This window comes from Pristiophorus japonicus, chromosome 8 (assembly GCF_044704955.1).
Source record: "Pristiophorus japonicus isolate sPriJap1 chromosome 8, sPriJap1.hap1, whole genome shotgun sequence".
In the NCBI taxonomy this organism is placed as follows: domain Eukaryota; kingdom Metazoa; phylum Chordata; class Chondrichthyes; family Pristiophoridae; genus Pristiophorus; species Pristiophorus japonicus.
The window spans coordinates 94,978,859-95,001,402 of record NC_091984.1 but is presented as its reverse complement, the minus strand read 5'-3'; the positions used below and the strand labels follow the sequence as shown (position 1 = coordinate 95,001,402).

Sequence of the window (22,544 nt, the reverse complement as noted above, 5' to 3'; positions counted from 1 at the left end):
CCATCAAGCAAAGCTTGAAGCACAGGTCGGAAAGCTTCCTGCAGACCCTGCTGTCCCGAGTGCTGCTCAGCTACCCCACTCGCTCACTGGGGTTCCCCCAGTCGCGCTGCTCATGAAAAGGACACTCAAAACAAGGCTTTCTCCTGTCCACCCTGATCTCCATGCTTACGTGCAGGGCATCAACAAAGTATGTACCATGACCGTGCAAATTTGTTACGCAATATTGAGGTCAATGATCCTATGTTTGTACTCAATTATGGACATGGTCCCAAATGGCTCGCTGGCCCGGTCATAGCCAAAGAAGGGAGTAGGGTGTTTCAGGTCAAATTGGCCAGTGGACTAACGTGCAGAAAACATTTAGACCAAATGAATTTGCAGTTCACTAACAGCTACGAACAACCCGAAGAAGACACTGCCAACTTTGACCCTCCAACACAAATGGCAACCGACATCATGGTTGACGAAGTTGAACTCACCATCACCAGCAGCCTGGCAAGGCCAGCTGCCCAGCAGCCCAGTGAAGAACTAACCAATTTATCCACATCCACATTTGTACTGAGACGATCGACAAGGCAGCGAAAAGCCCCAGATCGTCTCATCTTGTAAATAAGTGTACTATTGACTTTACGAGGGAGTGATGTTATGTATTTAACCCTTGGCAACCTGTATCACACCATCACTTGTTGGAGTCCCAAGGGATCCCAGCATCCCTTGGGAGCACTGCATATAAGCAGGACACCCACACGGTACCGACACTCTGGAGTCTTATTAAAGGAGCTAAGGTCAAACTTACTCATTGCTCGCAGTACTCAGTTTCATCCTTTATTGTGAGCTTATTAGAAGTCATACTTGACAAATTTGCTGGAATTCTTTGAGGATGTAACGAACAAGGTGGATAAAGGGGAACCAGTGGATGTGGTGTATTTGGACTTCCAGAAGGCATTTGACAAGGTGCCACATAAAAGGTTACTGCACAAGAGAAAAGTTCACGGGGTTGGGGGTAATATATTAGCATGGATAGAGGATTAACTAACAGAGAACAGAGAGTCAGGATAAATGGTTCATTCTCTGGTTGACAACCAGTAACTCGTGAAGTGCCTCAGGAATCAGTGCTGGGACCCTAACTATTTACAAGCTATATTAACGACTTGGAAGAAGGGACCGAGTGTAACGTAGCCAAGTTTGCTGATGATACGAAGATGGGAGGAAAAGCAATGTGTGAAGAGGACACAAAAAATCTGCAAAAGGACATAGACAGGCTCAGTGAGTGGGCAAAAATTTGGCAGATGGAGTATAATGTTGGAAACATGCACTTTGGCAGAAAACATCAAAGAGCAAGTTATTATTTAAATGGAGAAAGATTGCAAAGTACTGCAGTACAGCGGGACTTGGGGGTACTTGTGCATGAAACACAAAAGGATAGTATGCAAATACAGCAAGTGATCAGGAAGACCAATGGAATCTTGGCCTTTATTGCAAAGGGGATGGAGTATAAAAGCAGGGAAGTCCTGCTACAGCTCTCCAGGGTATTGGTGAGGCCACACCTGGAATACTGCATGCAGTTTTAGTTTCCATATTTACAAAAGTATATACTTGCTTTGGAGGCAGTTCAGAGAAGGTTCACTAGGTTGATTCCGGAGATGAGGGGGTTGGCTTCTGAGGAAAGGTTGAGTAGGTTGGGCCTCTACTCATTGGAATTCAGAAGCATGAGAGGTGATCTTATTGAAATGTATAGGATTATGAGGGGGCTTGACAAGGTGGATGCAGAGAGGATGTTTCCACTGATGGGGGAGACTAGCACTAGATGGCATGATCTTAGTATAAGGGGCCGCCCATTTAAGATGGAAATGAGGAGAAATTTCTTCTCTCAGAGGGTTGTAAATCTGTGGAATTCGCTGCCTCAGAGAGCTGTGGAAGCTGGGACATTGAATAAATTTAAGACAGAAATAGACAGTTTCTTAAACGATAAGGAGATAAGGGGCTATGGGGAGCGGGTATGGAAGTGGAGCTGAGTCAATGATCAGATCAGCTATGATCTTATTGAATGGCAAAGCAGGCTCCAGGGGCTGTATGGCCTATTCCTGCTCCTATTTCTTATGTTCTTATACATGGCCTTCTTCGACCTTACAAAGGCCTTTGAAACTGTCAACCACGAGGGTCAATGGAGCGTCCTCCTCCGTTTCGGATGCCCCCAAAAGTTCGCCACCATCCTCCGCCTGCTCCACGACAACATGCAGGCCATGATCCTTATCAATGGATCCATTACAGGCCCAATCCATATCCGGATCGGGGTCAATCAAGGCTGCTTCATCGCACCAACCCTCTTCTCAATCTTCCTCGCTGCCATGCTCCACATCATAGTCAACAAGCTCCCCACTGGAGTGGAACTAAACGACAGAACCAGTGGGAACCTGTTGAACCTTCGTCATCTCCAGGCCAGTTCCAAGACAACTCCAACCTCGGACGTTGAGCTACAGTACGCAGACGATGCCTGCGTCTGCGCACATACAGAGGCTGAACTCCAGGCCATAGTCGATGTGTTTACTGACGCGTATGAAAGCATGGGCCTTACGCTAAACATCCGTAAGACAAAGATCCTTCACCAGCCTCGCGGCACAGCACTGCCCCCCAGTCATTAAGATCCACGGTGTGGCCATGGACAACGTGGACCATTTCCCATACCTCAGAAGCCTTTTATCAACAAGAGCAGACATTGACGACGAGATTCAACACCGCCTCCAGTGCACCAGTGCAGCCTTTGGCCGCCTGAGGAAAAGACCAGGCCCTCAAAACTGCCACCAAGCTCATGGTTTACATGGCTGTAGTAATACCCGCCCTCCTGTATGGCTCAGAGACATGGACCATGTACAGTAGACACCTCAAGTCGCTAGAGAAATACCACCAACGATGTCTCCGCAAGATCCTACAAATCCCCTGGGAGGACAGACGCACCAACATTAGCGTCCTCGACCAGGCCAACATCCCCAGCATTGAAGCACTGACCACACTTGATCAGCTCCGCTGGGCAGGCCACATTGATTGCATGCCTGACACAAGACTCCCAAAGCAAGCACTCTACTCGGAACTCCTTTACAGCAAACGAGCCAAAGGTGGGCAGAGGAAACGTTACAAGGACACCCTCAAAGCCCCCCTGATAAAGTGCAACATCCCCACTGACACCTGGGAGTCCCTGGCTAAAGACCACCCTAAGTGGAGGAAGTGCATCCGAGAGGGCGCTGAGCATCTCGAGTCTCATCGCCGAGAGCATGCAGAAATCAAGCGCAGACAGCGGAAAGAGCGTGCGGCAAACCAGTCCCACCCACCCTTTCCCTCAACGACTATCTATCCCACCTGTGACAGAAACTGTGGTTCTCGTATTGGACTGGTCAGCCACTTAAGAACTCATTTTAAGAGTGGAAGCAAGTCTTCCTTGATTCTGAGGGACTGCCTATGATGATGATGATGATGAGCCTCATGAGATTTGTGGTGACAAGGCATAGGTTTGTGCCACTGTCTCAGACACAATTTGAACTGCCAGTTTTAGCGATATCACCTTGTGAGGCCACCGAGCACTCAGTTGACACTTTTCCCTCAGGATTTGAGGAAGAAATGAGAGGCTGTGTAATGCCCACACCACCAGCACACACCTCCTAGTAACCATCTGAAATGTTGCATGGGCAGTGGCCGAGGAGCAGACTGCCAGGACTGGCTCCACCTCAGGATCAGTCGTATTTAAAAGAATGACAGGGGAATGAGTACGGGATGGTTTATAAAAGTCATACAACAGAAAATGAAGTGTTACAGGAGTTCTGGCACAAAAACTTTTAGGAACCAGCAATCCGTGTTAGGATTATAGGCTCGGATGTGAATGTAGTGAGATTTTACTTGACAGCGCTAAAGTGATGGCCTGAAGCCAAACTAACAAAAGAATTGGAACAAAACTTTCAAAACTTCCGCAGCCTTGCAAGATTTAGCTTAGCAAACCTTGAAATAATTGAAACATTTTCCTAATTGAAACACACCCAAGAATATCACATTATTCTGTCAGTTTTAATAAACCAAACAATAAATTTTCTCTAAAAGAGGAAGATTAACAAATAGCACTGAAAATAGCTAAACCTGCTTCTAAAAATACACACATTATGAGAAAATGAATGAAAATGGCAGCTCAAATGACTTAAAGGAGCAAAGTGGATGTATTAGGCAGTTTATCAGCCAGGTGTGGTTCAATTACTCAAAAGCTGCCATGTTGTCTGCCATACTAAGTTCACACAGACTTCAGAATGCGGGGCTATTTGGAACATAAATCTTATTTTCAAGAAAAAATACAATGTATTACATGTTGTCGCAGCAGATTTGACTGTATTTCTAGAGCTGTATCTTGACAAGGCCCCTAGAAAGAGAATTTATGAATTTGTCTGATCATCACTAAGGAGTATCCCCCTATTCCCACCTAGCATAGCAACATAACATCAGTCTCTGTTTGTTTTGCCTATCTAAACCTCACACTGTGAACGACATAATTCGGCATAATAAATCTGTGAGACCAAGTCTCGTCATTTCCTCGGAGTAGTTCTCATTCCATGCGCTTCCAGTGATGGAATGGGAGCAGCTCTTAAACATTGCCAGTCCAAGTTTTTTTTTCTTCAACTCATTTTTTGTCATCAGGTAAATAGAGTTTAAACAATTAAATCTGGGACTGAAAGATTAATTTAAAAAATATAATATTTTGCTAAACCAATCTTTCATTTGCTCTTTTTAAATGATTTTTTTCTCTACCTCCTGCTTTTTACATAGAGTATCACATCTCATTCTCTCTCGCTCACATGCCTGTTTCCCATGGTCACAATACTCCCCCCATCTGCCTCCCTTTCCTCACTCTCACACTCCCTTTCACCCTACAATGCTACCTTCCCTAACTTATCCCCTCCTCTGACTCCCTCTCTCTCCTGCTATCTCTCGACCCCTCGCTCCCTTCTCTTCCCAGCTCCCCTACCCTTATCCCGCCCCTCTCCTATATCTTTCCACATCCTTTTTGCCCCTCATCTTTCCCCTTCACCTCAGTGCCATTTGCCCTCCCCTCCACATAGGTAGTTTCCATTATAATTATTTTTTCCTTGGACACAGGAAATATAAACAAAAGGACATAAGAACATAAGAACATAAGAATTAGGAACAGGAGTAGGCCATCTAGCCCCTCGAGCCTGCTCCGCCATTCAATAAGATCATGGCTGATCTGGTCGTGGTCTCAGCTCCACTTACCCGCCCTCTCCCCGTAACCTTTAATTCCTTTATTGGTTAAAAATCTATCTATCTTTGACTTGAAAACATTCAATGAGCTAGCCTCAACTGCTTCCTTGGGCAGAGAATTCCACAGATTCACAACCCTCTGGGAGAAGAAATTCTTTCTCAACTCGGTTTTAAATTGGCTTCTTTGTATTTTGAGGCTGTGCCCCCTAGTTCTAGTCTCCCCTACCACTGGAAACAACCTCTCTGCCTCTATCTTGTCTATCCCTTTCATGATTTTAAATGTTTCCATAAGATCACCCCTCATCCTTCTGAACTCCAACGAGTAAAGACCCAGTCTACTCAATCTATCATCATAAGGTAACCCCCTCATTTCTGGAATCAGCCTAGTGAATCGTCTCTGTACCCCTTCCAAAGCTAGTATATCCTTCCTTAAGTAAGGTGACCAAAACTGCACGCAGTACTCCAGGTGCGGCCTTACCAATACCTTATACAGTTGCAGCAAGACCTCCCTGCTTTTGTACTCCATCCCTCTCGCAATGAAGGCCAACATTCCATTCGCCTTCCTGATTACCTGCTGCACCTGCAGACTAACCTTTTGGGATTCATGCACAAGGAGCTGCTCCTGAAATTCTGGCTGCACTTCAGTCCCACTCTCCTGATCTTTGGGCACCCTGTGCGGAGGGGAGCGGGTAGGTCCGAGGGCCTCCTCGTAGGACTGCTCCTGGGCACGGCCAAGGGTGCCATCAGCCGGTCCAGGCAGCGGGCGGTCGAGGGGGTCGTTCAACCTGACTGCCTGCCTCTCTTCCGCTCTTACATCCGGTCCAGGGTGTCCTTGGAGATGGAGCACGCGGTGTCCACCGGTACGCTCGCGGCCTTCCGCGAGAGGTGGGCACCGGAGGGACTGGAGTGCATCATCACGCCCGGCAACCAAATTTTAATTTGATTTTACGTTTTAAAGTTAATTTGTTTTAATTGCCGGTGCTTTTAGTGTCCCCTTCCCTTTTATAGGGGGCACTGGGGAAAAATTGTGATTTTAGTGCCCAAAAAAAAAACCAAAAAAAGAAAAACACAAAAAAAAAACAAAAAAAGGGGGGGAAAAAAAGGGCCTTGTAAATGTCTGGAGTGTCACCCAGGTTGGGTGGCACCGTTATTGTTTTATATTTTCACAGGTAGACTCTAAAAGAGTTTCATGCACAAGGAGGGTCAGGGACCTGCTCGATGGCGGAGGAGTGGGCTGGATGGTGCCAGACACGCTGGCGCGGTGCCTAAACTCTGCCAACGTCCGCCACGCGGCCGATGCCATCGAGTCGCTAAAAACAGCTCTGGGCCCTGACTCGGTTAGGTGCATCGAGGAGGCTCAGGCACGTGGGGAGATCCCGTCCGAACTGACCCCCGTCCGGACGGAATTCCTCATCGGCGCCAAACCCCGGAACCTCCCTCGGGGGCCGGCGCCTCACAACTTGAGCCGCCTCGGGGAAATCCCCTCCGTGCCTTTCAGTTCCGCGCGGAGGGGTTTCCTGTACGGGCTGCTCCTGCACACCCTCAACTTTGCCATCCTCGCCTGCTGTCCGGACACGCCATGGCGTACCATCTTGCCGTCCGGAGGAGGCGGGGGTCCCCGATGGAGGGCACTCTACGCAGGGGTCCTCCCACTATTCATCGGGGACTTGGCCTGGAGGGTGGTGCACGGAGCAGTGCCGTGCAACAAATTTTTAAGCCGGTTCACGGACTCCCAGGCCGCCTGCAATTTCTGCGGTCTGGAGGAGTCCGTGTTCCATGTTTTTATTGAGTGCACGAGGTTGCAGCCCCTGTTCCATTATTTGAAGGGGCTGCTCCTGAAATTCTGGCTGCACTTCAGTCCCACTCTCCTGATCTTTGGGCACCCTGTGCGGAGGGGAGCGGGTAGGTCCGAAGGCCTCCTCGTAGGACTGCTCCTGGGCACGGCCAAGGGTGCCATCAGCCGGTCCAGGCAGCGGGCGGTCGAGGGGGTCGTTCAACCTGACTGCCTGCCTCTCTTCTGCTCTTACATCCGGTCCAGGGTGTCCTTGGAGATGGAGCACGCGATGTCCACCGGTACGCTCGCGAGAGGTGGGCACCGGAGGGACTGGAGTGCATCATCACGCCCGGCAACCAAATTTTAATTTGATTTTACGTTTTTAAGTTTAATTTGTTTTAATTGCCGGTGCTTTTAGTGTCCCCCTTCCCTTTTATAGGGGGCACTGGGGAAAATTGTGATTTTAGTGCCCAAAAAAAAACAAAAAAAGAAAAACACAAAAAAAAACAAAAAAAAGGGGGGAAAAAAAAAAAGGGCCTTGTAAATGTCTGGAGTGTCACCCAGGTCGGGTGGCACCGTTTAATGTTTTATGTTTTGCAGGTGAACTCCAAAAAGAGTTTCATGCACAAGGACCCCCAGGTCCCTCTGCACCACAGAATGTTGTAATTTCTCCCCATTCAAATAATATTCCCTTTTACTGTTTTTTTTCCCCCAAGGTGGATGACCTCACACTTTCCGACATTGTATTCCATCTGCCAAACGTTAGCCCATTCGCTTAACCTATCCAAATCTCCTTGCAGCCTCTCTGAGTCCTCTACACAACCCGCTTTCCCACTAATCTTAGTGTCATCTGCAAATTTTGTTGCACTACACTCTGTCCCCTCTTCTAGGTCATCTATGTATATTGTAAACAGTTGTGGTCCCAGCACTGATCCCTGTGGCACACCACTAACCACTGATTTCCAACCGGAAAAGGACCCATTTATCCCGACTCTCTGCTTTCTGTTCGCCAGCCAATTCTCTATCCATGCTAATACATTTCCTCTGACTCCGCGTACCTTTATCTTCTGCAGTAACCTTTTGTGTGGCACCTTATCGAATGCCTTTTGGAAATCTAAATACACCACATCCATCGGTACACTTCTATCCACCATGCTCGTTATATCCTCAAAGAATTCCAGTAAGTTAGTTAAACATGATTTGCCTTTCATGAATCCATGCTGCATCTGCTTGATTGCACTATTCCTATCTAGATGTCCCGCTATTTCTTCCTTAATGATAGTTTCAAGCATTTTCCCCACTACAGATGTTAAACTAACCGGCCTATAGTTACCTGCCTTTTGTCTGCCCCCTTTTTTAAACAGAGGCGTTACATTAGCTGCTTTCCAAACCACTGGTACCTCCCCAGAGTCCAGAGAATTTTGGTAGATTATAACGAATGCATCTGCTATAACTTCCGCCATCTCTTTTAATACCCTGGGATGCATTTCATCAGGACCAGGGGACTTGTCTACCTTCAGTCCCATTAGCCTGTCCAGCACTACCCCCCTAGTGATAGTGATTGTCTCAAGGTCCTCCCTTCCCACATTCCTGTGGCCTGCAAATTTTGGCATGGTTTTTGTGTCTTCCACTGTGAAGACGGAAGCAAAATAATTGTTTAAGGTCTCAGCCATTTCCACATTTCCCATTATTAAATCCCCCTTTTCATCTTCTAAGGGACCAACATTTACTTTAGTCACTCTTTTCCGTTTTATATATCTGTAAAAGCTGTTACTATCTGTTTTTATGTTTTGCGCAAGTTTACCTTCGTAATCTATCTTCCCTTTCTTTATTGCTTTTTTAGTCATTCTTTGCTGTTGCTTAAAATTTTTCCAATAATCTAGTTTCCCACTAACCTTGGCCACCTTATACGCATTGGTCTTTGATTTGATACTTTCCTTTATTTCCTTGGTTATCCATGGCTGGTTATCCCTTCTCTTGCTGCCCTTCTTTTTCACTGGAATATATTTTTGTTGCGCACTATGAAAGAGCTCCTTAAAAGTCCTCCACTGTTCCTCAATTGTGCCACCGTTTAGTCCTTGTTTCCAGTCTACTTTAGCCAACTCTGCCCTCATCCCACTGTAGTCCCCTTTGTTTAAGCATAGTACGCTCGTTTCTGACACAACTTCCTCATCCTCAATCTGTATTACAAATTCAACCATATTGTGATCACTCATTCCGAGAGGATCTTTTACGAGGAGATCGTTTATTTTTCCTGTCTCATTACACAGGACCAGATCTAAGATGGCTTGCTCCCTTGTAGGTTCTGTTACATACTGTTCTAAGAAACAATCCCGTATGCATTCTATGAATTCCTCCTCCAGGCTACCCCGTGCGATTTGATTTCACCAATCGATATGTAGGTTAAAATCCCCCATGACTACTGCCGTTCCTTTTTCACATGCCTCCATTATTCCCTTGATTATTGCCCGCCCCACCGTGAAGTTATTATTTGGGGTCTATAAACTACGCCGACCAGTGACATTTTCCCCTTACTATCTCTAATCTCCACCCACAATGATTCAACATTTTGTTCATTGGAGCCAATATCATCCCTCACAACTGCCCTGATATCATCTTTTATTAACAGAGCTACCCCACCTCCTTTCCCTTCTTGCCTATCTTTCTGAATCATCAGATACCCCTGTATGTTTAATTCCCAGTCTTGGCCACCAAATCATACCCATTTGTAATGATTTGTGCCGTCAACTCATTTACTTTATTTAGAATGCTGCGTGCATTTAGGTGGAGTGTTTTCATCCTAGTTTTTAAACCATGAATTTTAGTTTTGACCCCTCCTGCAGCCCTTTTATATTCAGTGGCCCTTTTTGTTTCTTGCCTTTGGTTTCTCTGCCCTCCACTTTTACTCATCTCTTTTCTGTCTTTTGTTTTTGTCTCCTTTTTGTTGCCCTCTGTCTCCCTGTATTGGTTCCCATCCCCCTGCCATATTAGTTTAACTCCTCCCCAACAGCACTAGCAAACACTCCCCCTAGGACATTGGTTCCGGTCCTGCCCAAGTGCAGACCGTCCAGTTTGTACTGGTCCCACCTCCCCCAGAACCTGTTCCAATGCCCCACGAATTTGAATCCCTCCCTGCTGCACCACTGCTCAAGCCACGTATTCATCTGTGCTATCCTGCGATTCTGACTCTGACTAGCACGTGGCACTGGTAGCAATCCTGAGATTACTACTTTTGAGGTCCTACTTTTTAATTTAGCTCCTAGCTCCTTAAATTCGTCTCGTAGGATCTCATCCCTTTTTTTTAAACCTATGTCGTTGGTACCAACGTGCACCATGACAACTGGCTGTTCTCCCTCCCTTTTTAGAATGTCCTGCACTCGCTCGGAGCCATCGTTGACCCTTGCACCAGGGAGGCAACATACCATCCTGGAGTCTCGGTTGCGGCCGCAGAAACGCCTATCTATTCCCCTTATGATTGAATCCCCTATCACTATCGCTCTCCCACTCTTTTTCATGCCCTCTTGTACAACAGAGCCAGCCACGGTGCCATGAACTTGGCTGCTGCTGCTCTCCCCTGATGAGTCATCTCCCTCAACAGCACTCAAAGCAGTGTATCTGTTTTGCAGGGGGATGACCAGATGGGACCCCTACACTACCTTCTTTGTACTACTCTTCCAGCTGGTCTTCCATTCCCTAGCTGGCTGTGGATCCTTCTCATGCGGTAAGACCAACTCACTACACGTGCCACTTATGTCATTCTCAGCATCGTGGATGCTCCAGAGTGAATCCAACCTCAGCTCCAATTCCGCAACGCGGTCCGTCAGGAGATGGAGGCGGATACACTTCATACAGACAGAATGTATGACTTCAAAATGATGACTGAATTACCTCTGCTCACCCTGATTAAATTATCCTGACCTCTAACCCCACTCCACCTGATGACTACACTTGGACTTGACTTCCTTTGTGCAACACCACAGGAGATCGACATGTGTGATATATTTCCCCAGTTTTCTAAGCTCCCTCACCTAAAGGCACAGTCTCAGTCCTGGATATAGCCAGCAACCCTTTGGTACTTTACTAACATGATCATTCTTCACATGAGCACACACAGTGAATGTCAACAGGTTATCCCATGTGGTGAGAAGGTGGGTACATGGAGTGGAGATCAATCAAAAAGGGCAACATTACCGGGTCTTAAAAGCCTTTTTCTGCTCTTTCAAAATTCTTGTATCCTTCATAGAGCACGAGTTAGAATTTCCACAGGGGTTCCTTCATCTCCTGCTGTAACTTTGGCAGAAACCCAGAGAAGCGGCATAAATGACCATTTTTGCTATTTCTCCAGAGTCTCCGCTGCTCTTCTGCCCAGGTTACAGCAGATCATCAGGGAGGCACCATGGAAATTATTGGCCTACATGTTTAAACCAAACACGTCCAGTTTTCACATTCAATCTTAAAGAGAGTGTGTCTGTAAACTTCATCAGGATACATACCAAACTTCCAAGTACATGTCCAAAAATACAGTGGTCACCTGGAAAAGATGAAATGAAATGATTAGTATGGAGGCTGAAGTCAGTGGTGCAGCACAACAATCACCTACAAATGTCTGTGGGAATTGGACAACAACTGTTACTGTGAAATGAGCAAAACCCTCATTGTTTTAACATGTTGCCCTCATCTTTCCTGAAGGCCATGGTTCCCAAACTGGGGCATAATCTCGAATAGCCATTCCTGGCAGGCTATTCTACCATAAAATGAATCGGAGGTGTTATTTTTGCAAGCACTCTTGTAATGACGCCACGAGGTAGCGTATTGTACTTGGACTAAGGTCACAACAGTTCGTTTACTGTAGCTCCGAGTGAGGACACAATGAGGTGAGCTCCCTTTTATACTTGGTTACCTGCAGTGTGCAGGTGACCCTTAGGTCTCCACCAGTAGCACTTCTGGTGGTACAGGTATGGTGTATACAGTGTGAGGATACATTCAGTGGTCTAATGTTACAGTACATACATTATACATACACAACAACACTCCCCCCTAAGTCTTGTGCCACAGACTTTTGCACTGGATGCTCTGGCCCATGAATTGAGTGCCCAAAGCCCTTGCACTTTGTCTTTGCAGGAAAATAACTCCCTCCCTGTGGACCCCCAAGTCCTTATTACCACGACATTGGGAAATGGTCAGCAGTGGACGGTAGGAGGTTGTAGTGAGGGTTGTGTGGTTTCTGGTGTGATCCATGTGTGACCTTGGCTACATACATCCATTTCCCTCCCCCTCCCCCACCCATGCATAGACCATGTGTGTGGCTCGACATCTGCATTGACATGCATGTACAGAGAATAAAGAATCGGATTGGTTATATCTCTGTTTTTGGGTTCAGCAGTGGTGGAACAAGTACATTTTACAAGTAAGATGCATATGTGGTATTACAGCCTTGCCCCGGGGTATGGGTGCAGGTGGGCAAGGACGTTTGTTCCAGAGCAACTGGACTGTGCCCCCTGCCAGCTGGGTGGGTATGGATTGCTCACCTGGCTGTGCCTTAGGGCCTTAGCTGTTGCTTAGTGGTGGGCAGAGCCACAGGAATGTGTGGCCTCCCTGCCCTCCTTTGAGGGCTGCAGGGTCTCTCTGCTGCCCTTCAGCGGTGGTGGGAGTCTGGTCATCCCAGGTCCCGTCGGGAGGGCTGGAGGGTGCTGGCGTCTCGCTCCCAGTGCTGGCCCTGGTGGCTAGGGCCGATCTGGGGCATGGTAACAGTGGTGGTGCCTGTACCATCCATTGATCGCTGGCCCTATAGTGGGTATGCTTCCACTGTGTGTATGGCCACCCTTTCTGGGGCATCACATTGGTCCCGGAAGCGCAGGCTATATGATCGGGTAGCTCGCTGGACCTGGGTGCTTCCCACGAGAGGTTGCCTTTGGTTTTGTCGGCGTGCATGTAGAACCCGGCATCACATCTCATTTCATCATTAGCATATATGATATATTGGCTCCAACCGCAATCAGCCGACTCAACATCGTTATTTGTCTTTACACTTTCGCATTTGTCAATTACATCACTTTCCTGTGTACTACCAGCATCTCGGTGTAAGGTTACATTTAGATACCTGCATTTGTTAGATACATCTTTTACATTAGTGTCACCGGCATCGCTGTTCAACGGTACATTTGTATATTTGCATTTGTTAATTGTACCTTTATCATTAGTGTCACCGACATCGCTGTGCAAAGAGTGGAACTGTCCCTTTAATTGTTCTGGGTTGCTGGTCTCCTTTAAGAGAGCCTTGCAATCTTTACCCCAATCCGGTTCGCTGCTCGGCATCACGTGTTGCTCCCTCAACGCTGCCCCTCGTGGTCTGGTCACGGCCATCTTGATTTCAGGTTCTTCACCTCGTGGTGCAGGCACCATCTTCTTTCTCTCCACGAGGTAGGCTGCAGTGATCCTTTTCTCCCCAGGTGCTGCCATGGAAGCTGGGAATCTACCTTCTGCACCGATCTTCTTCCTCCAGAGTCCAGCCACTGTAGCCCAGAAGGTGAGGTCTGGTCGTTTGGGTTGGATCATCTCACCGTTGAGTTGTGCGGTCTGTGTCGTCGCCACGTTGTCGAGTTGGACGGTAGGATTTTCAGGTGCTGTGATGGATCCAAATTTGGGGCCACGTGGGACGTCGATCGCCGGGGCCTGGAGGCTTTCCCAGCTCCAACAGATTTGGATTTGCTTCATCCATCTTCTTCCTAGCAGCGTTGGACCATCCCCAGCAACGATCCACAAAGGTAACTTGTGCATCGCGCCCCCATGGGACACCTGGACATCCACGCTGCCATCAACTGGGATGGTGTAGTTTGTGTAGGTGAGCAGCTTGCCCTGGATTGGGAGCATTTTGGGTCAGTCGGCGGGATTGTCCCAGAGTTTCTCGAAGGTCGCCTGATTCATCAGCGATTGGCTCGCCCCTGTGTTGACCACCATCGAGACTGGAACCCCAGTTGATTTCTACTTCCATTTTCCACGGGGAACTCTCGGTGCAGCAGGTATACACCTGTACACCTCTTCAAGGGGCTGAGCCGCTTCATAGACTCTCTTCGTCTTCATCAGCGCTGGAGCCCAGGTGATCGGCCAACTCTTCAGCGATTCAGTGAGTAAAGTTACTTCTACACTTCCGCTGGAGATGACCTTTAGTGTTACAGCCTCTGCAAGTACAGTCCTTGTATTGGCACTGGTGGGCCCTGTGCTTTCCTCCTCAGCCAGCACGGTGCTAGCCAGTTGGCCCCATGTGGTGGACTCAGGGTTGCGGGACTCGGGCTAGCAGCCTTGCCTCTGAAAGGCACCAGTCGGTTCACTGTACTCCTTGGGTTAGAATCCTGGGGGTGAGTCATCATCCTCTTGGAATCGCAGGCTGAGGCCATGAATGCCTGGCTCAATTTGATTCCTTCTGCAGGGTGACCGTGGTGTTCACAGAAAGCAGCTTGTGGAGGAGGCCCTCGTGGCTGATTCCAATAACAAAGATGTCCCTCAGTGCTTTGGTGAGGTGGTCGCCAAAATCACACGGTGCAGCCAATTGTCTCAGGTCTGCAGCATATTTTGCGATTTCTTGGCCTTCGGGTTGCCGGTGTGTGTAGAACCAGTGTCTGGCTGTGAGGATGCTCTCTTTAGGTTTAAGCTGTTCCTGTATTATTATTACGAGCTCCACGTACGTTTTGGTTGTCGTCTTCACTGGGGCTAATAGATCCCTGGCGAGGCCATAGACAGTGGGCCCACAACTGCTGAGCAGGATAGCTCTGCGCTTATCAGCCAGCGAGGTCGGTATGTCTCCAGCCAGGTCGTTCGCGATGAAGAAATGTTCGAGCCTTTCCACAAAGGCATCCCAATCTTCCCCATCAGCGAATTGTTGAAAGTTGCTTAGGTTAGCATGTTGCGCGTGGAAATTCGTAATCTCATCGCCAGTTGTTATGTGTGCAAGCACTCTAGTAATGACTCCATGAGGTAGGGTATTGTACTTGAACTATTGTGACCTTCGTCCGTTTATTGTAGCTTCCTGAGTGAGGACACAATGAGGTGAGCTCCCTTTTATACTTGGTTACCTGCAGTGTGCAGGTGACCCTTAGGTCTTAATACGTCCTTACTATACAGTATAAATGAACACAAGGCCCATACTTGAGAGAAGGTCACTCTGTGACCAATAACCTTTATTTGCCAGCACTGAAGTGATGAAGGTGGGTGGAGCTTCCCCTTTTATACCTTAAAGTCCAGGTTAGGAGTGTCTCCCACAAGTTCACCACCTAGTGGTCAATGTTTTCACGGTGCACAACTTAGGTCAGTTTATACATGGGTTACAATGACAGTTGAATACATGACATCACCTCCCCCACAAAATCTTATTGGGATCACAGGTCTCTCTGGTGGTTTACGCTCCCTTGTAGAGCGCCTGAGTTGGGGCTCCGGTTGTTGGGCGCTGGCCTGAGTGTCTGCTGTTTGCGGTGCCTCAGGCCTGTCCTGACTGCCAAAAGTGACTGGGATCTCCTCCGCTTGGTTCCTGTGTTCGGTCACCTGTGGAGGAGTGAACTCTACATCGTGTTCTTTCTCTGCTTCTTCTATGGGGTTGCTGAACCTCCTTTTTGTTTGATCCACGTGTTTGCGGCAGATTTGTCCATTGGTTAGTTTAACTACCAGAATCCTATTCCTCTCTTTGGCAATCACAGTCCTGCGAGCCATTTAGGCCCTGCAGCGTAGTTGAGGACAAAGACAAGGTCATTGACATCAATACATCGTGTCCTCGCATTCCCGTCATGGTAGTCACATTGTGACTGGCGCCTGCTCTCAACAATTTCTTTCATTGTGGGGTGTATAAGGGATAACCTGATTTTGAGCATCCTTTTCATTAGCAGCTCTGCGGATGGGACCCCTGTGAGCGAGTGTGGTCAGGATCTATTGGCCAACAGGAGGCGTGATAAGCGGCTTTGCAGGGACCCCCTTGGATTCTGAGCATCCCCTGTTTGATTATCTGCACTGCTCGTTCCACCTGGCCGTTTGAGGCCGGCTTGAACGGTGCCATTCTGACATGGTTGATACCATTTCCTGCCATGAAGTCCTGGAATTCAATGCTTATAAAGCACGGACCATTGTCGCTGTCCAAGATGTCCGGTAGACCATGGGCGGCGAACATTGCCCGTAGACTTTCTACCGTGGCAGAGGATGTGCTTGAATTGAGAATGCCACACTCGATCCATTTGGAGTAGGCGTCTACTACAACCAAAAACATTTTTCCCATGAAAGGACCTGCATAGTCCACACCGTGGCTTAGCGGGCCAGGACCAGGGGCTAAGCGGGGCTTCCCTGGGCGCATTGCCCAGCTGGGCACACATGTTGTACCTGCGAACACAAAGTTCCAGGTCTGCATCTATCCCTGGCCACCAAACGTGTGACCTGGCAATTGCTTTCATCATGACAATGCCCGGGTGCTCATTGTGGAGTTCTCTGATGAACACCTCTCTGCCCATCTGGGGCAAGACTACTCTGTTTCCCCATAGTAGGCAATCGGCCTGAATCGAGAATTCATCCTTGCACCTGTGAAATGGTTTGAATTCCTCAGGGCATGCCCCAATTCCTCAGGGCTGCCCAGACCCCATTCAGGACACATTTCTTGACTAAAGACAGAAGTGGGTCTCTATTTGTCCAGACTTTGATCTGACGGGCTGTCATGGGTGAGCCTTCGCTTTCAAAAGCTTCAATAGCCATGACCATCTCAGCAGCATGCTCGGTTGCCCCTCGGTGGTGGCTAGTGAGAGTGTGCTGAGTGCATCGGCGCAGTTTTCGGTGCCCGGTCTGTACTGAATTGTATAGTCATAGGCGGCTAACGTTAATGCCCACCTCTGTATGCGGGCCGATACATTTGCATTTATGGCCTTGTTGTCGGCAAAAGGGACGTTAGGGGTTTGTAATCTGTCTCCAACTCAAATTTCCTGCCGAACAGGTACTGGTGCATTTTTTTTTTACAGCATATACACATGCAAGCGCTTCCTTTTCTACCATCCCGTAGCCCCTTTCTGCCTGGGACAGACTTCTGGAGGCATAAGCTACTGGCTGTAACTGACCCTTGGCATTAACATGCTGCAACACATACCCGACCCCATAGGATGACACATTGCATGTTAAAACAAGTTTCTTACATGGGTCATATAGCAGATTGTTGGAACATAACAAATTGCGTGCTCTATCAAAAGCCCTTTCCTGGCTGCCCCCCCAGACTCATTTGCGACCTTTGCATAGGAGCACATGTAGCGGCTCTAACAGCGTGCTTAATTTGGGAAGAAAGTTACCAAAATAGTTCAGGAGCCCCAGGAATGAACGCAGCTCCATCGTGTTACGGGTTCTGGGTGCTCTCTGGATCGCTTCTGTTTTGGACGCCGCAGGTCTGATCCCATCTGCTGCTACCCTCATCCCCAGGAATTCTACCTCTGGAGCTAGGAAGACGCATTTTGCCTTTTTCAGTCGCAGACCTACCGGGCCACTCTGCATAGCACCTCCTCCAGGTTGCGGAGGTGTTCTTCAGTATCACAACCCGTGATGAGGATGTCATCTTGAAAAACCACTGTCCTTGGAATCGACTTGAGGCGGCTTTCCATATTTCATTGAAAGATCGCGGCGGCCGAGCGAATCCCAAACGGATATATGTTGTACTCAAACAACCCCTTGTGTGTCGTGATGGTGGTCAGTTTCTTCGACTCACTTGCCAGCTTCTGGGTCATGTAAGCTGAGGTCAGGTCCAATTTTGAAAAAAGTTTGCCACCGGATAGCGTCGCAAAGAGGTCCTCCGCTCTCGGTAGCGGGTACTGGTCTTAGAGTGACACCCGATTGATGGTGGCCTTGTAATCACCACATATCCTGACCTGACCCATCCGCCTTGAGCACCAGCACAACTGGGCTCGCCCAGTCACTGAATTCGACTGGCGAGATGATGCCTTCCCTCAGCAGGCGGTCCAATTCGCCTTCTACCTTTTCCCGCATCACGTACAGCACCGCTTTGGCCTTGTGGTGTACTGGCCTGGCGTCCGAGTTTATGTGAATCACTACCTTGGTCCCCATGAAAGTGCCAATGCCGGGTTGAAATAGTGAGTCAAATTTGTCCAGGACCTGTGAGGATGATATTCGCTCCACAGAATAAATTGCATTGACATCGCCCCATTTCCAGTTCATGACAGCAAGCCAACTCCTCCCCAGCAGTGCGGGACCATCCCCGGGGACAATCCAGAGTGGCAACCTGTTCTCAGAATCTTTGTGGGTCACGTCTACCGTGGCGCTGCCTAGCACTAGAATGATCTCCTTTGTATATGTCCGTAGCTGTGCGTCAATTGGCAATAATTTTGGCCTCCTGGCCTTGGACGCCTACAACTTGTCGAACTGTTTGATACTCATCAGGGACTGACTGGCCCCCGTGTCTAGCTCCATTGATACTGGGATGCCATTGAGGAGCACTTTCATCATTATCGATGGCGTCCTGGTGTATGAACTGTATACGTGCTCCACATGAACTCGCTGAACTTCAGCTTCCAGCGATTTCCCTGAGTGTCCATTTGGCCTCGTATGGCTTACATCGGGCCCGTCCCCCTCGTACATCAACCTGGCTGCAGGCTTCCTGCGCATACACGCCAAGTGACTGCTGACGTTGCAGTTTCTGCAGGTATATTGCTGATACCTGCAAGCTCTGGCTGTGTGTTTGCCTCCACACCTCCAACATGAGCCGTTGTTGAAAACAAAAGGTCCATTACCAGTCGATCATCTCATATACAAAGGAGATCATTCTGGTGCTAGGCAGCGCCACGGTAGTCGTGACCCACAAAGATTCGGAGAATAGGTTGCCACTCTGGATTGTCCCGGGGGACGGTCCCGCATTGCTGGGGAGGAGCTGGCTTGCGGTCATGAACTGGAAATGGGGCAATGTCTCTGTAACTGTCCTTAAGCGCACCATTGACAGGTGTTGATGGCACCATTGCTGGCCGCATTGTCCCTTGCGATAGCATGAATCGCCGTTCAGCTAGCCATTGTCTCTGTTGAATTCCCCCTTTGGGTACGACTACATGTTTGGGCATGTCCGATTGCCCTTGTCTGCCTGGAGAACTATATGCCGCATTAACAATGTTGACTCCCTGTCCATTTGCTGCATTTAAACCAAAATTTTTGTCAAACATCATTCTGGTCTCTTCCTCCCCTGAGATGAAAGTCTGGGCCATCAAAGCCGCCGTTTCCAGGGTCATGTCTTTGGTCTCGATCAGTTTCCTGAAAACCCCAGCGTGCCCGATGCCCTCAATAAAAAAGTCTTGCAGCATCTCCGCTCTGCATGCATCTGGGAACTTACATAGGGCTCGCCGGTCGCCAGAGGTCTGCCACGAAGTCTGGAACGCTTTGCCCTTCTCGCCGCCGGTGCGTGTAAAATCGGCGTCTCGCCATGTGCATGCTGCTCACCGGTTTGAAGTGTTCCCCGATCAACTTACTGAGCTCTTCAAAAGTCTTGTCCGCCGGCTTCTCTGGCGCTAGAAGGTCCTTCATCAGGGAGTACGTCCTGGATCCACAAACCGTCAGGAGATGAGCCCTGCATTTGTCGGCCAAATCCTGTCCCAGCCATTCCTTAGTGACGAAACTTTGCTGTAGTCTCTCAATAAAATCGTCCCAATCATCACCAACACAGTACCTCTCATCTGTGCTGCTAGTGACCATGCTCGCATGGTTTAAATCCCAGTTTCTCGTTGCCAATAATACGTCCTTACTATGCAGTATAAATGCACACGAGGCCCATACTTGAGACAAGGTCACTCTGTGACCAGTAACCTTTATTAGCCAGCACTGAAGTGATGACGGTGGATGCAGCTTCCCCTTTTATACCTGAAAGTCCAGGTTAAGAGTGTCTCCCACAAGTTCACCACCTAGTGGTCAATGTTCTCACGGTGTACAACTTAGGTCAGTTTATACATGGGTTACAATGACAATTGAATACATGACAGGTCTCCATCAGTAGCACCCTCTGGTGGTAGAGTTATGGTGTGTACAGTGTGAGGATACATTCAGTGGTCTGATGTTACAGTACATACATTATACATACACAACAAGAGGCGAGCCCAATTGTGTCCTTACCCAACATGCACACATACGCACTTTCTATCAGGAGTCAGTCGGCAGAAATGGAGAATGCGGACAACGGCTGATTTTTCACATCCATAGACCAAGGCTGTTAAAGCCAATTGTAGTGCCCTCTCTACTGTTGCTCCGGCTGAAAGCTTCAAATTCAACAGGACAGGAACTGAACCCAGAAGTTTCCAGCCTTTATTACTTAACAGCGCACGGAGCCACAGGGGGAGTTGACAAGAGTACTTTAAAAAGTCCCCCCTCCCCTGGATGCAGATTCACCAAGAGTTGAAACTTTGACCAGATCAATTTGTGACAAGAAATAGTTTGCCAACTCCACAGGTCTGCAGTAATGAAATTTAACTGTGAAACAAGACCGAAAAATTATTTATATTTACTTCTAATTATCAAGCAGAGTTCTTCAGCCTGATTGCTACCCAGTGACTCCGGCCAGGAAATACACTTTTGGACATCAGGGGAAGCATTAAGTAGGGGCTTGTGGCCCTGTATAAAACCGGCTCTCCTTAGTTCATTACTACATGTCAGTGCAAAATAATTCTGTGGCAAGTATGGGCTACTGCAGCTTTAATGAGATGAAAAAAAGGAAATAAGGAGCTGATTTTTCTATAATATTTAAATAAGCCAAGCTATACCCAACATTAATATCCTAATTGGATGAAAACACAGACTATTGTCTCAGTGCAGTAACATTCTACAGCCGTGAATCCAATTATATAATGTGCAACATGGTATTGAAATGGTGGACTGCAAAACTCTGTGACCTGGGTTTAAACTCAGCCTCAAAGGAGAGATAAAATTTGCCAATAAAGGTCATTAAATTTGCCCGCTTTTAATTTCCAATCTCACTGGGAGTATCCAGGGAGGGAGAGCAGGGATGAGGCATCCAAATGCAGGCAAGGTGCTTCAACAAAAAGTGAGAGCAAGAGAGAGATACGATGGAGCAAGTTAGCCTGAGCGTCTCACAAACACCTCCCAGCAGCAGGATATATCCTGGCTTTGACAAGAGACTTGCTGGGATGCTAAATATTGCAGAACCCAGAAAAGGACCTGAGTGTTGGGTAGAAACCAAAAAGGTTTGCAGCCCAGAAGGATGGCATTTGACCCTTTGTCTATGCCGGCTCTTTTCCAGAGAAATCCAAAACTAATCTCATTCACTTCCACTGCTACAAATATTTATCCATTGTTCCCCTTAAAAAAATACAACGGCCGATTGCCTCAACAAGCCCTGTACCAAAGCATTCCAAGGTGCAACAACTCTGAGGAAAGACATTTCTACTAACCTCTCAACTTACTTTCTTAATGGCAATTTAAAATCACTAACCTTTCATCACTGACTCCCCAATCAGATCAAACAGTCTTTCCCTTTCGCCCTGTAAAAGCCCTCCATCATTGTAAAAACCTCCAATTAAATATTCAAGCCTTCTCTGCTCCAGTGGAAATTGCCCCACTATCCCAAGTCTCCCCTCTTAACTAGAGTCCTGCACCCCTGATATCATTTTGCCTGAATGAGGTGGGAAAGAAAAAAAGGTTTTTGGAAAAAAAAGAGGGCAATAAAAGATGAAAAGAAATGAAGAAATAATTGGTCATGGATGACACTTGACTGAAAGAATGCATCCATCAGCATTTGTAGATCAAGTGAACGCTTGTGGTTTCAGAAATGGCTTTTCTTGAGAAAAAGCGACTGGACAATCTCCTGCTCCAATGTTCCTGGAGACCAGCCAGTTTCAAAGCATATTGCAGCCTGACAGTTCAAATAAGGACACTCTGAAGAGAATTACCATATTTATTTAACACATCTTCCGGCTGGTGCTTCTATTATACAAGTCCTTACTCAATGCAGCCACTGTATGTCTTATTCCATTCTGTTCAAGAACTAATAGAGATTGGCTGGCTAGTTTTTTCCTGAAGTTGAAGCTTCTCTTCCAACTTCACTGCTCTATATTTTTAAATGGAGACAGTTCGGTAAAGACCACCACTGTAGTGGAGCAACACTGATAAGGTGAGATATATCCAGAAGTAAGGGTGAGGCAATGCCAAGCTTAGATTTAAAGGCTTATGGATTATAGGAGTAAGGTTACACTGAAAGAGGAATAGAATTTCACAGATTTGAGTCCTGGGAAAGAATGGATTACAGTAGTTCTTTCCCTTCCCACATTACAAATTATTCTGCATGTACTGAATTCAGTGCAGAAAAGCTATGTGAAATTCTTTTGGCAAAATTATGTTCTAACAATTAAATGGATACAACTTTTTACCAAACATTGGGCTGAATTTTAATGGGGAAAATGAGTTGGGAGTGGGGGAGGTCCGAAGCAGTTGGGAATCCCAGGAGAACGGGTTTCCTGCAGGTACCGCCGAATTTAACGGCAGGACCTGATTTGCATGGGTCACCTCA

The 22,544-nt window shown here is 47.7% G+C and overlaps 1 protein-coding gene across 2 annotated transcripts in view; it reads right to left on the bottom strand.

Annotated features, from left to right (window-relative positions):
• LOC139268637 (cytosolic phospholipase A2-like) overlaps window positions 1–22,544 on the bottom strand; it is a 246,768-nt gene that overhangs the window by 80,181 nt on the left and 144,043 nt on the right. For both annotated transcript variants that reach the window (XM_070887120.1, XM_070887121.1), the window contains exon 6: window positions 11,518–11,555. In XM_070887120.1, the coding sequence (XP_070743221.1) occupies window positions 11,518–11,555 (38 nt within the window). The remainder of the gene's footprint in view (window positions 1–11,517; window positions 11,556–22,544) is intronic.